Source organism: Arachis hypogaea, chromosome 8, assembly GCF_003086295.3.
Source record: "Arachis hypogaea cultivar Tifrunner chromosome 8, arahy.Tifrunner.gnm2.J5K5, whole genome shotgun sequence".
NCBI lineage: Eukaryota > Viridiplantae > Streptophyta > Magnoliopsida > Fabales > Fabaceae > Arachis > Arachis hypogaea.
In genome coordinates this window covers 40,646,237-40,661,789 of record NC_092043.1, presented here as the reverse complement: position 1 = coordinate 40,661,789, position 15,553 = coordinate 40,646,237, and the positions used below count along the sequence as shown (strand labels likewise).

General features: G+C 27.4%; 2 protein-coding genes across 2 annotated transcripts; both read left to right on the top strand.

Annotated features, from left to right (window-relative positions):
- The first annotated feature begins 662 nt into the window (after nucleotides 1-662).
- LOC112707475 (zinc finger protein WIP3) lies at nucleotides 663-5,697 on the top strand. Its single transcript, XM_025759218.3, has 2 exons — nucleotides 663-1,500; nucleotides 5,147-5,697. Exons 1-2 carry the CDS (start codon nucleotides 817-819, stop codon nucleotides 5,582-5,584), a joined length of 1,122 nt encoding a protein of 373 aa, XP_025615003.3. The 5' UTR covers nucleotides 663-816; the 3' UTR covers nucleotides 5,585-5,697.
- A 3,941-nt stretch (nucleotides 5,698-9,638) lies between these two features.
- On the top strand, nucleotides 9,639-12,312 carry LOC112707474 (B3 domain-containing transcription factor VRN1). Its single transcript, XM_025759217.3, has 4 exons — nucleotides 9,639-9,891; nucleotides 10,225-10,627; nucleotides 11,581-11,723; nucleotides 11,804-12,312. The coding sequence occupies exons 1-4, from the start codon at nucleotides 9,802-9,804 to the stop codon at nucleotides 12,035-12,037; spliced, it is 870 nt and encodes a 289-aa protein (XP_025615002.1). The 5' UTR covers nucleotides 9,639-9,801; the 3' UTR covers nucleotides 12,038-12,312.
- The last annotated feature ends 3,241 nt before the right edge of the window (nucleotides 12,313-15,553 follow it).

Genomic DNA, 15,553 nt, shown 5'->3' with positions numbered 1-15,553 from the left:
TATATTTTGAATTTTGTCGTTTCAACTTTCAATCAATAAATGACTTATGAAATTGAACATATAGATCAATTCGGTGAATTTTTATAAAATTTGGAAGTGCTTTTCTGTTTTATCGTGCCATTTTATTTTGATGTATAATATAATTTTAAAATGTAAGTGAGTATGAATTATTCGGTTATATACCTATATTCCAAACTTTCTTAAACATGGTAGGTTTCGCTATTAAAATAATATAAAATAATTCAATAATTAAAAATAAAAAATATTATATATACACAAAAAATAACCACTGAATTAATCATTATTTATTTATAAATATATGTGTTGTAGAATTTATTTTTAATATATTTTGTATATTTTTAATAATTTATTTTTTAATATATAGTATAATTGTTAAAAAAATTATCGAGAATGTTTAATTTATATATTTGATCTTATATCAATTTTGTTCGAAAAAAAAAATAAAAATGAGCAGGCAAAACATTGCACAATCAAAACTTAAAAAATTTCACATATAAAATCTAAAAACTAACGTCTAAATTTATATGGCTCAACTTTATTTTATATATATAGAATTTTAATATAAAACCATTTTATACTTATATTCAATTATATTAACAAAAATAAGTATTTTTTATATAAGAGCAATGTTAGAGGGCCAGCAATTTTAATATTTTGTAACCATCAATTGGCCATCAATAGTGTTTTTAACGGTATTATATTTTTTATATAATACATACCTTCTCACTACACAAAAATTAAACTCATATATATATATAAAGAACCTAAGGATGGAAGCATATCTAAACATTCAGAATGACAGACCCACATTATTCCAATCTATACGCTTCATCAGGAAGGTTCAACTTCATGCCCCTCCACCCTCATTACTTCCCTTCTTCCTCCTCCTCCTCCTCTTCTTCTTCTTTTATTTCTAATCAAAATTCCATTAATACTTCCCTCTTCTCATCACCATCGTATCCTCTCTATTTCTCAAACACCAGATTATTCTCCTTCCAATTGGAACCACCCTCTTCATCATCTTCTTCTCCTCCTCCTTCTTCCCCTCCTCTCATACAAGCCCTTCCTTTCATAAACACCAACAGCAGTGATCAAGAAGTAGTGGTGGACAAGATGAGAAAAGACAACAACAAAAAAGATGAAGAGAATCTTTTGGCTGATGATGATTATGATGATAACGAAGGTGTTGCCGTAGCGCTACGAATAGGGCTTCCTAATAGCGTGTCTGATAATACTTCCGGTATTGATGATCGGCAAAAGAAGAAGAAGATCTCATCAAACACAGAAGAAATTGTGGGAGAAAAAGATGAAGTGATGAGCGTGGTTTCTGAGCATCAGCCTTTGTTGTTAGAGAGATTGAACAATAACAAGACACAGTTTCAGTATTGGATTCCCACAGCTTCTCAGATTCTCATTGGTCCTACTCAGTTCTCATGCCCAGTCTGCTCCAAGACTTTCAACCGATACAATAATCTTCAGGTCAGAGTTTTTGTCAATAATACATCCAGTGAAATAGAATTTTTGTGTCGTTCTCATCGTCACTGTAAATTTGGGCGTCATATAAACACTTCATTAATCATCTTAAATTAATCGAGTGATTAGCTCACTCGTCCATCTAAATAAGTGTCAGATATTTAAATTTCGTTTTATGTATATAACAATCAAATTATTCAATGACAAATTTTTAAATAAAATCTTAATTTGTAATAAATTAATTCTTAACCTATGAAGTTAAAAAATACCATAAGAAAATCAAAATAAGGGCGTCATATAAACACTTCATTAATCATCTTGGATTGAGTGAATGATAGCTCACTTGTCCATCTAAATAAGGGTCAGAAATTTAAATTTTGTTTTATACATATAACAATCAATTGTTTAGTGACAAATCTTTAAATAAAATCTTAATTCGCAATACATTAATTCTTGACCTATGAAATCGAAAAATACAGTGGGAAAACCAAAATAATTATAATCACTTTTTTAAATCTAGAATATAAATGGCATTTCTTAAAATACATAATAGTCACTTGATTAGTATTAAATATATTTAAACTTTTTTTATTATTTTAAAAGGCATTTTTCATCGCATTATTAGCCATAAATTTAGTTTTCTATAATTTACTTTGATGTATTCTTAATTAATTAAGATTTTGTTAATTGGTTTACCTTATTATCTTTTTCTGCCGGTGTTTGATCATTTTTGGAGTCATACATGCATATTCCTTTTGCATATGTCATAACTAATATGGTAGTAAGACTACTATATATGTATATTGATCAGTTTTTCTTTTTGTTTTTGGTTTAAGAAATCAATTCAAACTTCTGATGAATTTTTCCATCTTATGTCAAAACTAGAATATTGTGTTCTGCACAAGACTAATAAAAACTAAGACATAATTAATAACAGTACTCGTGAAGAAATTAAAATGGCAGACTACTCCAGTTGTTCCTAAAATGCAATTTTGTAAATTTAATGGAACCTAACATCTATCTGTCAAGAATTACGGATCGGTCCATTTTAACCCCCCCCCCCCCCCCCCCAAATGAGAGAAAAAATTAGTCATCAGTCCCACTTCCCCATGATGACATTATGTGAACTAAAAATAAGTAGAATAAAAAAAATAGAAAAAAAAAACTTGGATTTGGATATCTGACCTACTTATTTATACAGATTGTACGAACTTTGCCACCCTATTGTGGAAAGGACTAAAATTAAATATTATGATTATTGTTTGACTGATAAATCTATGTTATTAATTAAACCTTTCAAAATTCAAATAGCCTTGCTTGTTCTTGTTAATATTTTATAGTATTGTACTTTGTTATTCATTTCAAGGGCAGTTTGAAAGATGAAATAATTAATGTATGACTTTGTGTTAGGTAGTTAATTTGTTGCTTCTTGTTTTATTATCACTCAAACCATGATTTTCCCATTTTACTTAACAATAAACTATTCTTTCATTCGATTTGTTTTCGTTGTTTAATTATCATTCGCCAATGCTATATGCTCTATATATATATATGGAGAGTGCTAGATAAACAATGACTATTTTGAATAACATGAACAATCATCAATTAAATAAAAACACACTACATTCTAATTTAATGCTACTAATTAAATTTAAGATTAATTTACTTTTTTAACTTTATTAATTTACATTGTTCACACATTATTCAAAAATGTTATTAGTTACCTATACTTTTTCTATATCTATATATATATATATATATATATATATATATATATATATATATATATATATATATATATATATATATATATATATATATATATATATATAGCACTTAATCATTAGCATATTTTTATAAGCTAGTGTAAAAAGAAAAAAAAAACTCAAATACACTAATAAAACATGTATGCTAGCTAAATTGATAGTCATAAAAATTGCTGGTCCTCAACCTTTTTCTTATCATTATCACTTAAGATTTTTTTAACTCCAGTGAAATAAAATAGTTAGGTACTTTAATAAAAAGAATACTAAAACATATGTATAATATATTGCAACTGAGTTTAGAGTTTAATAATATATATTTCATATTTTACTTGAGCTCAATGCATGTCTCGTATTTAACTTTTATCCCCTCTTAGTTACTCCTTTCGGAATCTTTCCATTTGAAGGTGTAGGGGGGCGAGTTTCAACTTTCACATAATCCATAGTTATGCTGCTTCCTATTAGAGCAACTTAGTGAGTTAATGCCTTAAATTAAGTTTCATGACTGAGCCTGATTATAAAAGTTTTTCTATGTCGGTATAGACTATAAAAGTTTGTTTCCTCAGTATCTATATATAGTTTCATATTTCATATTTTGTATCAACAAAAAGTACATATTTTATATTATACTTATTTTCGTATTTTTCACTTTTTTGTGTAGTTCTCAATATAACATTCAAGTTCTAGTTTTCTGCTCGTACATTTAGTTGACAGTGATTATATATATCTCATGTAAGTATAGATATCTCACACATTATCAATAGTAGTTGTCCTTTTCATTAGATGTCGGTAGTTGTTAATGTTATTGATACAGTATTATTGTACACCAAGGCTCAGTTTGATTACTATCTTAGAAATAAATGTATAAACACCATTGCAGAAATATTTAATAGTATTGAAATACATTAAAACAAAACAGTAATACTAGATACACAATAACTCAACTTCCTTTATTTAGCATAACATATTCATAATATTTATAGTTATATACTTATTACATTTAAAATAATATAATTATTTTAATAATAATTAATAAATATTAAATACATAAATTAATTTTATAATTAAATTTAATCAAAGTCTTTTTTTATATATATCTTCTCTTTTTCTCTTTGTTCTTCTTCAACTAAAATTTTTTGTTATTTATCCTTAAACTACTGGATCAATTTGATTAAACATATTATCAAAATGAATTGATAATATTAATGTAACAAAACAAGTTCTATTGTTTTCCAAATATCATTGTTAAATTTAATGTATTTCTAAGAAGAAACATGAACGTTTATGTTTTCACCGTGAATTTTGTTAGGTATACAATAATTTTTTTAAATAATATGAACAATGAATTCTAAAATTAACCTAATAAATAAAAAAATATTTTATTTTTAAATTACTTTCTAAACTTTAATATTAGAATAATCATCTGTACATATATAGTGAATTGAATATCTAGTCATTGCATGAGTAAATCGAATCAAAAGAAATAACCATCCAATTAAAAATAATAAACATAATCATCTGCATACCTATTAAATTAAACATCTCACATATCTATTGTTCACGTTGTTTATTATTTTCGTTGTCTACATATACTTTTTCTTTCATTGTTTAAACTAAGAGAAAGTATAGGGAGCCAATGGCCTAAGCGTATAACGTGTACAATGGAAGTTTAGGAAGTATTAGAGATATAACTATTAGTGTTACAATGTCTTGTCATGTTACACTTTTGGGATGAGTGGGTTCATGACATGGTATTAGAGTTTTAGATCTAAAAGGTTAAGAGTTCTATTCTTGGTGAACCTAAAATCAGTTTAAGCTTAGGCCATAGCAGTACCCTTACTCTAAACATGATATATAGATTATTTCTCAATTCTCTCATTGCTTTATAGATGCATATGTGGGGACATGGATCTCAATACAGAAAGGGACCAGATTCTCTAAAAGGAACACAACCAACAGCAATGCTAAGGCTTCCATGCTTCTGTTGTGCGCCAGGTTGCAAGCACAATATAGACCACCCAAGAGCGAGGCCTCTCAAGGACTTCAGAACCCTCCAAACGCATTACAAGCGAAAGCACGGCGTGAAACCCTACGCTTGCCGGAAATGTGGCAAGCCCTTCGCCGTGAAAGGCGATTGGCGGACGCATGAGAAGAACTGCGGCAGGATCTGGTATTGTTTGTGTGGGTCTGATTTCAAGCATAAGAGGTCCCTGAAGGATCATGTCAAAGCCTTTGGCCATGGACATGGTGCTTTTGGTATTGATTGCATGCAAGAGGAGGATGAAGCAGCTTCCGAAGTTGAACATGATGGTGATTGCTCCTTGTAGAACCTGGAATAATTAAACCCAAGTTTACATATCATATATTACGTAATATGTATAAATGATTGTAATAGACTATATATTGTATAATGATACCCTTCTTATTTACCTTGCTCAAATTAGTGCTTTTTTTGGAATAAATTATTGTTTTTATTCGTGAAAATTGACAACAGAAATTTTTTTTTATAATCGAAAGAAATTAATTTTGTATCACGAAAGATAAATACATTATTATTATACATTTTTATTCGTAAAAATTTAAAATACTGATAATTTTATTTATAAAGAAAATTAACATTTTAATATTTTTATTACACAAACATATTTTGTATTGGTACAAAATTAGTTTCTATCATCACAAATAACATTCTAAACTTTTATCAATGTAAACAATAAGTTATTCTTTGTTCTTACATCTTTATGATAGGGGTTACAATTGATTTGGAGAATAAATCCAAAATGAGAAAAAATATATGTAATAAAAACAGTAACCAAATTTAAAGAAAATAATGAACGTATATTAAGTATAAGAAGAAGAAAATAGAAGTATAAGGGCTAAGGATTTTCGATCACCTATACAATTAGGTGTTGGTTCAGTCAGTCACAGATAGAAAGTATATAGAGAAGAATGAAAGAAAATAACATAAAAAAGAATACTTACATTGTATAATACTTTGTTCTTTGTTCCTTCCTCATTATTTGTTGCTCTTCTCCCCTAATTAGTTAGGCTTCTTGCATTTGAGTGTCTCTCTCTGGCTTCTTTTTTTCTATCTGTATTATATTACATGTTTTAGTAAAAATAACCTTGTCTTTCAAAAATTTTAAATTGGTTATATTAGTCTCTTAAAATATTTTTTAATTAAATTTATTTTTTAAAAATTTTAAGCTGATTATATTAGTCTTTCTATTACTTATAGTTGATATGGCACATTAAATAATACAAATGTACCCACCTAATTTTAATTATTTATTAACATGATAAGTTTATAGAATTAAATCAAATTAACTCTGAACTGAAGAATTTTAATGCCTCAAAATCTCTTTAATTTATAGTTGATTTGATCTAATTTTATAAATTTATCATGTTAGCAGTAGCCAATTAAAACTTTTAGATATATGTTGTGGTCAATGTAATCACTTAACATTCTACATCAGTAAATTTTGAAACTATCAATAATAAAAGTACTAATTTAACTAATTTAAAATTTTTAAAAAATAAATTTAATTAAAAAAATTCTTTCTAATACTAATTTATAATGAGTATTTTTTTTTTCTTACATTTTTTTCATATACAAATAAGGGTAGTGCATACTTATATATTTCAACAAATTTTTGTAAAGCCACTGTTACATATAAAAAGCAAATCACAAATCCTTCTACTAAGTGATAGAAAAGAAGGGTCATTAGTAAAATGCGAAAATGAATTTACGCATAAAAAAAAAAAAATCCGAAAACGAAGAAGAAGAAAACTTATTGAATGATTACATGTCATTTTATTGTTTGAAAAACTTATACTTCCATAGATAAATGAGAGAATACAATGGATTTAAGTATTTAACTGGCCATCAAAGTCCGAGTAATATGGATATATAAGTTTTGGGGTCAGAATGGATTATTATTTAGTAAATGCACAATAGCCACACGGCAAGATGGTTAATTGAGTTTGTTGGCCTGCAAAGCATATTGTGATTTAAACAATATTGTGATTATTATCATTCTAGCATGTCCAAAAAACACGTGTAGCCGAAGACGCATGTCCAAAGATAGAAACATAAAACCTTGTGTATATTTTCTGATGGGCTTAAGCATTCAAATATCTTCGAGCCCAAAAGGAACAAAAACAAAATAAATAAAATTCTGTCCAAAAAGCATCTATCCAGCACCATTAATGAGTATTGTGTAAACCAACTTGGGTTGGTCGAGTGGTCAGTTCACTCGTCCGATTAAGTAAGTGTTGGGAGTTCGAACCCCGCCTTGTGCATGCAGCAACTCATTGGCCAGCGGCAGACCCTTAAATGGAGCTCAGATCCGCGACGGATTAGTCCTTAATATGTCGGGTTGGGGTTAAAATAATATAGTGTAGGACTATGCTATCAATATCACTCAAGATAGGACTCAAATGTCACTATTTGAGGACATGTTTTTATTATTTTTTGTTGCCTCAATAATTGAAGTTGCAAGTATGTAGTGCATTCTTTGAGTCTTGATGATTCTTCCATGTCATTCCTCTTCTGATTTAGATCGCCAGATGCCAGAGCATCATCATCTAAATTACCAACACCAACCAATTCTTTTCCGCAAATTATTCAATATTTTTAGTATTCTGACGATGATGATGTTGTGGGTAATAAGTAGTCAATGTTGCGAAGTAATTTTAATTAATATAGCAACGAATCACTCACCATATATTGAAAATAGATTATGAATAGTTGTAATAATGTTCGTATAAAAATAACGTGGCGTGTTAGTACAATTCCACTATTATAATTTATGTTTAATAATCCTCTACCCTTATTAGCTTTTGTGTGCTGCCTTGTCCCTTAATAAAGTTTCCAATATAGTTAAATCATATGTTTTCCTCATAATTCATAATTGCTAATAATCATTTAGGTTGTTTCCCATGGAAAATAGTAAGGATATTATTAGGAGTATATGAGTAAGCATCATTAGCCAGGAGACATGAATGCTAATTAACAGTATTAAATGTTGGGCATAAAAAAACAGTATTAAATGTCCCATACAGGAAGAAAATCTACATGATCCAAATTAATTAAAGAGTTTAACTATATATATGTTAAGATTATAGTTGTCAGAATCGTCAGACTATTGATTTATTTATTAGTTTATTAATTCAATTAATAAATTACTAATTGAATCGATAAAACTGATATTACATAAATAAAAAATATAAAATAATCAAAAATTTAAAATTAAAATTTAAAATATATATTATTAATATTTTAAAAATAATTAAATTTTAACAAATTATAATCAACAAATTATAATTTAGTTATTATTAAATAAGTATATAAAATTTTAATATTTTTTCATAATAAATATTTTTTAATTTTATTTTTATATTAAAGTAAATATTTTTTATTTTAATAACTAACTAATTAATTTATATTTATTATATTATTATATATTATATGTATTTATTAAAAAATAATATTAATAAATATCATATAATTATAAAAAATAATTATATTCTAATTAGTAAAAATATTTGAACTTTTATATTTATACAAATTTAATTATATTTATATTAATAATTTGAATAATAAAAAATATAATTAATTTAAATATAAGTGAGTATAAAATTAAAATAATATCTAAAAAAATTAGTATATGTTTTTACTATATAATTAATAATTAATATTTAAAATAATAAAAAATAATATAATTTAATAGCAAGAAGAGCATGTAACTAGGTTCGAACCACAATTTTATAAAGTTGATTTTAATTAAAATTGAATTAGTACTAATGTAGTTTATGTTTCGTAATTTTTTATATAAAGATTTGTTATAGTAAACTAAATGTTGTTTAGATTATGTTATTTAAAAGCACTTTTAAATAAAAATTATTGAAAAGAATATATATTTAAATAATTATTTTATTTTAGATATTTAAATAAATTTTAATATTTTTTTTAATATTTTCAGTATTTTTTACTACTCAAATAGAATTAATAAAATCATAATAAAAAAAATTTTTGTTTATTTATTACATGAAAAACATCTTTTTTTAAGAAAAAAATCTTTTGAAAAAAGATATAAATTACAACTTTTTAAAAAAAATATTTTTTTATTTTTACTATTAGAAATTTGACAAACATGCTAAAAAATAAAAAAAAATCTTTTTTATTAAAAAATAATTTTTTTTATCAAAATAATAACACCCAAACAAACACTTAAAAAAAATAGCTAAACCGAAGCATTTAAGAAAAACTAAACATACCATACAGGAAATCCTAAACCAAACACACCCTAAATAATTATGCTTATGCTTATGCTTATATACATTCACACTAGTTCTTGGTAAATCAACCGTTAGGGTATTCATGACACTCTAGTAGGAGCAGATATCTAGCCAAGTAGGATCATAAATGGGGCACCTGCTATGGTTTCTCTCACCGGAGAGATATTGAACTGCTTGCTTTATTTTACTTGTACCATCTTCTCATTTCATGCCTTCATGGTACCCAAAATAAACTCCATTATTCATGTCTTCTCATCACCATCAATGCCAGAACAACATTATGTTGCATTCCCGTTTCTTCAAGGCTATACTCAAAACTAATCTTCAAAGGATTGTAAGCATATTTATGTTTTATTTGCATTAGAGCTATACATTTTGCTATTGATTTTATGATCATATATCATATATAATAGTTAACAAGAGAGTTTTTATTTGGAAGGTAATTTATTCATCTATTCATTATTATTATTATCATCAACAGGCGAGAGCATTCCAGATGTAATAGCCATCTTCAGAACAAAAATAAAAAACTAAAAGCAGGATCGGAATTTATTTATTTTTATACATAGATGAAAATTATAGTTTAGGCTATTTTCTTTGTTTGTTTTTTTATTTCTGGTTAAGGTGTGAGAACTTTTGGCACACTAACTAAAAGATTTTCACACAGAAAATACCCAATAAGTTTTCAAGGAGACATGGAAGCGCTCTTTCAAATCCAGTGTTTCTTAAGCCTCCAGATGGCACTCTATGGAAAGTGTATTGGACAAAAAAGAATAGTGATGAAGTTTGGTTTGTAAAAGGATGGAAGGAATTTACCAAAAACTACTCTCTTAATGAAGGATATTTAGTTGTGTTTAAATATGAAGAAACTTCTCAGTTCGATGTAATCATACTTGAGACAAATGATCTAGAAATAGATTATTCCAAATATGAGACTGTGAATAGAAAGGGCAAATGTGACCAGAGAGATGAGAAAACAGTTGGAATCTTAAAGGAAATCCCTGTAAAAAATAATGACGCTGGAAAAAGATTGACATTGTTTTCTCCTCAGCCTCATATGAAAGTCAGAGGTATTGCTTTTTATTGTCTTTTTCATCTTTTAATAATTGCTATATCTTGCTGATGAGATCTTCGTCTATTAAGGTTTCCATTCCTTGCATGTTGGTGGTAGTGTATTATTTCACCGAGGCATCTGTATTTTTAACGGAAATGGATCTTTTCAATTTTTTTTAATAATTGAGGGAGTAAAGTATGATCTCTCACCAATAATTGTTATAAGTGGAATCGAGAGAAAACATGAGAGAGAGTATATTGAAAGGTTATAAATCACATTTTACTCCCTCAATTTTTTTTAATAACTGAAAGGATCCATTTTCATTTTTAACTATGCTACTGTATACCAAAAATCAGTCATTAAATTAATTATTCGTATAAAATATATGTTAAGTCACAAAACATATATTTAAAATTGAACTAAACAATACATGATGACTAATTTGGTAGCTAACTTTTAGTACATATAACATTTTTGTTATACTTTTCGTTTGATTATATATTTATATTCATCTTTCCTATTTGTATAGGGTTAAACATGTTCTTTTTATGTTGGGGTAAAAGTAGTCATTTTTATATGTGCCAAAAATTTTAAAAATTGTGATTCATGATTTTGGTCTAAAAATGTTCAAAATTAAGTGATTTTGGTTTCTACCATAACTGATAACCCTATATACATCTATAGTTCAAAGCATAAGTACCTATCTCCAAATACACACCATTTACTTTTGGAATTTTTGGACCTAAAAAGCTACAATTCCGTATTTGTATATTGATCAACATAAATAAAATTGTGCTTCCCTTTACAAAAGCCTTAGATATTAGTGATAGTAGTATAGCAATAAGTATGATAATCAGCTTTACATTTTGAATATCATGATTCATGAGGGATTAAACTTCTCAGATTATGACCGAAAATTCATTCAACTGGATTAACTGCTTGAGACTTGTTTCTTCTGCATTCTAACAGGTGAGAGCTCTACTCGAAGAAGAACATCATCTTTGAATTGGCCAAAGGAACTTAAAGCTCAGGAAATAGCTCAGAAATTCATCTCCTATAACCCTTTCTTCACACTGTTCATAAAGCCAAATTACCTCACAGAATACCAAGTGGTACCATTAAATAAAAAAAGCCTCAGCATTATTCTTGAAACATTCTTGAAGTCCCTAATTTCTGTTCTGATATGTTGCAGAATGTACCGACTTTGAAAGGTTACATTGAGGACAAGGTGAAGGACGTGGCGCTTAAGGTTGGGGAAAGACAATGGCAAGTAAAGTTGCTCCCTTGTCGCAGCTCGGCTCGCCGCCTCTCAGGTGGTTGGTCCTTGTTTGTCCATGAGAATGGGTTGCAAGCTGAAGATGTTTGTGTCTTTGAACTGATTAACATGGAAGATTCAGTTTTTAAGGTTCATGTTTTCAAAAGGTAGAGAAAGTTTATCCACTTGGATTCTGTTGCTTTCTTTTTTGTGAAAAGCTGAAGAGATGTCACTTGGATTGCATCTGATTCCCTTATAGATGAATTGGACCTTTTGTAGTTAATTTTGGAATATATGAAGTAAGAATCTATGGTCCATGATTAGCTTAAAACCATGCATAATTTTGTTTACCAAATTTTGTGAATGATTTTAATTTGTAAAGTTTAGGGGAATGGCAATGCATGTGATAATTGATACATCATAAATGTGACATGTCTTTGTTTGAATTCTGTCCAAGAGAGAACTAGAGAAACAGAGAAACAGACAATATATGCTGTTCTTACATTTAGGGAAGTATAAAAAATACAACAAAAAATCTATATCTGGGAAAAAACAAGTATTTTTGTTCTAGTTTCTACAACCAAAGGAATTTTGTTTTAAGTATCCATTGTAGACTTGAATATTATGGAGTGTCTAAAGTCTCACATTCAGTAATATAAAATGCTTGATGTTATATTTAAAAGGAGTGATTCTTCTCTTTTAATAGCTAATTTTTAAGGTGTGATATCCCATTTTGCGAGCCGAATATGTGTAATGGCCCAAAGTCACCGACATAACCAATTTTTTGTGATATAAAGTAAAAAGTCCAATCTTATCGAACGTTAGGTGGTATCAACTTTCATATACTTGAAAATCAACTATACAAGAACCAAGCGTGAAGAAAGGAATACTAATTCAGAGATCGGCAATGAACAAAAATGAGAGGGAGGCAACTCTTCCTTTTGACTAAAAGGATGCAATAGGGAACATTAGTGAAACCCAAAAGAAGTTTATACTAGTTTGCACAAGCTCAATCAAGGCAGAATCAAATTATAATAAGCCCACATTTGATCTTTGATCATGTATTAGAGTTGCTTGAGGTATTCTAAAACTTAGAATAATTAAGACTCGCCCAGAGAACGGAGAGGTAAATTAATTATATTATATATAATATATTTTAATATTGTTTAAGAGATTAATTAAATAATATGTATATTAATATTAAATTTAAAATATTTTATATTAAAAATATTTTAAAAAATATTTATTTAATAATTTATATTTAATTTTATATAATTATTCAATAAAAATATAATATAAATTGAATTTTAAGGTATTGGTTTTAGGAATTTGAATTCATTTATTAAAAAAAACATAATTTTTTTATATTAGAATTATATAAATTTACATTTTTATTATTTTCAAATAATTAAAGAAAAAAGTTAGAAAAATAAATTCGAATGAAAATATTAAAAATATAATATAAAATTATAAATTAATTTTATAGTCATGAACTCATGATATATTTAAATGTATCTGATGAGATGTTGTGTTAAATTTGAATTTATTTGTAGCAGTTTTTAATAATTTGTAAGAGAAATTAAAAAATAAAATAATAATAATAAGAGTTGTATGTAACATAATTTGTAAATAGACCAAATAGTATATTGATAAGAGTTTTATACAATATATATAAATAAGTCAAATAACGTGGCATTTGAATATTTGTAATTAAAATTTTTTATAATTATAATTATCATGAACACTTTGTTTGTATATTTTTATTGTATTTAATTAATAATTAATGTTTCAATTGATTAATAATAGGTAAGAGTTTTTTTAAATTTTTTCTTAAAAATAATTGATTAAATCTCATATGTTGTCATGCATTTAGAAGTGTTAATGTGGTATCATTAAAAAAAAATAAGATGGCCAAAATTCATTGTATAAAAGAGTGCTATCAATTTTTATATAAAAATATTCTCCACATACAAGTTTGTACAAATCTCTTTAAACTAATTCACCTCACATTCCACTATCTAACCAACTTTTCAATCAACGTGCACATATATAATTGCCTTTTTCAAAAGGATTTCGTTTCCTTTTTCGAATTTTCTCAGCGTTTTCGATTTACGTTCTCTTTTATTTCTGTGTTTCTCTGCATTCTCTTTTTTTGTTTTTCACAATTTCCTTTGTTCTTTACGTTTTTGAAATCAAGCTCTAAAATCAGTTTTGAACAATTATCTCGCTGTTAAAGATAATGAATGATTCAAGTTCAGATTGTCAATTGAACTAGAGTGAAATGAATTATTGTTTTGAATCAAATCAAGTAGTTGAAGTGTGGTTCGATTCTAGTTAATATTTTTATTAGTAGTTTACGATTCGGTAGGTGAAAATTGTTGTTCATCATTGATGGTTTGAATTGAATGTAATGTAGGAGTTCTACATAAAAGAAAATATTTTTGTGTATTTGTAGTAAATTTCGGTGTAAAACTAAGACATTTATGCGTATTATTTAAGAATTTTTGGTAGATTTGTACTCTGTATAATTCAAAACTCTTCCTCTTCCTCCTCCCATATCTTCTATTGTTTCTTCTTTTTTTTTTCATCATCATCACTATCTTCTTCTTTTTCTTATTCATCTTTTCCTTCTTGTTTTACCTTCTGAAGTTTATTCTTGTTTTATTCTCTTAACAAGAATAAAAAACAAAAAATTAAACAAAGAAAAAAAATACATAATGCTGCAAAATTACTTGAAAGATGATGAATGTACATTCATTCAACTAAAAGAAAGAAAGAAATAAGAAAAAAAAAAAGAAGAAAAATGCAGCATTAAAGAAAATATTTTTATGTATTGCAGAAAATTTCGGTGTAAAACTAAGACATTTATGTGTATTGTTTAAGAATTTTCGGTGGATTTGTACTAATAAATTATGCATAATTCAAAACTTATCCTCTTCTTCTTCCTCATCTTCTGCTGCTTCTTATTTTTTTTCATCATCATCACCATCTTTTTTTTCTTATTCATCTTTCCTTTCTTGTTTTACCTTCTCAAGTTTCTTCTTGTTTTACTCTTTTAATAAGAATAAAAAATAAAAAATTCAAACAAAGAAGAAAAAAAACACATAATAATACAAAATTACTTGGAAGAAGATGAGCTTATATTCATTCAACAACAACAACAACAACAAAGTCTTATCCCACTAGGTGGGGTCGGCTACATGAATCAAACGATGCCATTGTGCTCTGTCATGTATCATGTCTACAGAGAGACTGTTTACATGTAGATCTCGTTTGACTACCTCATGGATGGTCTTCTTAGGTTTTCCTCTGCCTTTTACTCCTTGTCCATCTTCTATCTCATCCACCCTCCTGACCGGGTGTTTTGTCGGTCTTCTTCTCAAATGTCCAAACCACTTGAGACGCGATTCAACTATCTTTTCCACAATGGGTGCTACTCCAACTCTCTCCCTTATATCTTCGTTCCTTATTTTATCCAATCGCGTATGACCACTCATCCATCTCAACATCTTAATCTCTGCCACACTCAGTTTATGTTCGTGCTCTCCTTTAACCGCCCAACACTCCTTACCATAAAGTATAGCCGGTCTTATAGCAGTGCGATAGAATTTACCTTTAAGTTTTAAAGGCACTTTCTTGTCGCATATAAAACCAGATGCACTCCACCATTTTGACCAACTTGCTTGG

Coding starts and splice junctions, on each gene's coding strand:
- LOC112707475 (XM_025759218.3), top strand. CDS start 817: ATGACAGACCCACATTATTCCAATCTATACGCTTCATCAGGAAGGTTC. Junction 1,501..5,146: donor ACCGATACAATAATCTTCAG/GTCAGAGTTTTT, acceptor ATTGCTTTATAG/ATGCATATGTGGGGACATGG.
- LOC112707474 (XM_025759217.3), top strand. CDS start 9,802: ATGTCTTCTCATCACCATCAATGCCAGAACAACATTATGTTGCATTCC. Junction 10,628..11,580: donor GCCTCATATGAAAGTCAGAG/GTATTGCTTTTT, acceptor GCATTCTAACAG/GTGAGAGCTCTACTCGAAGA. Junction 11,724..11,803: donor ACCTCACAGAATACCAAGTG/GTACCATTAAAT, acceptor GATATGTTGCAG/AATGTACCGACTTTGAAAGG.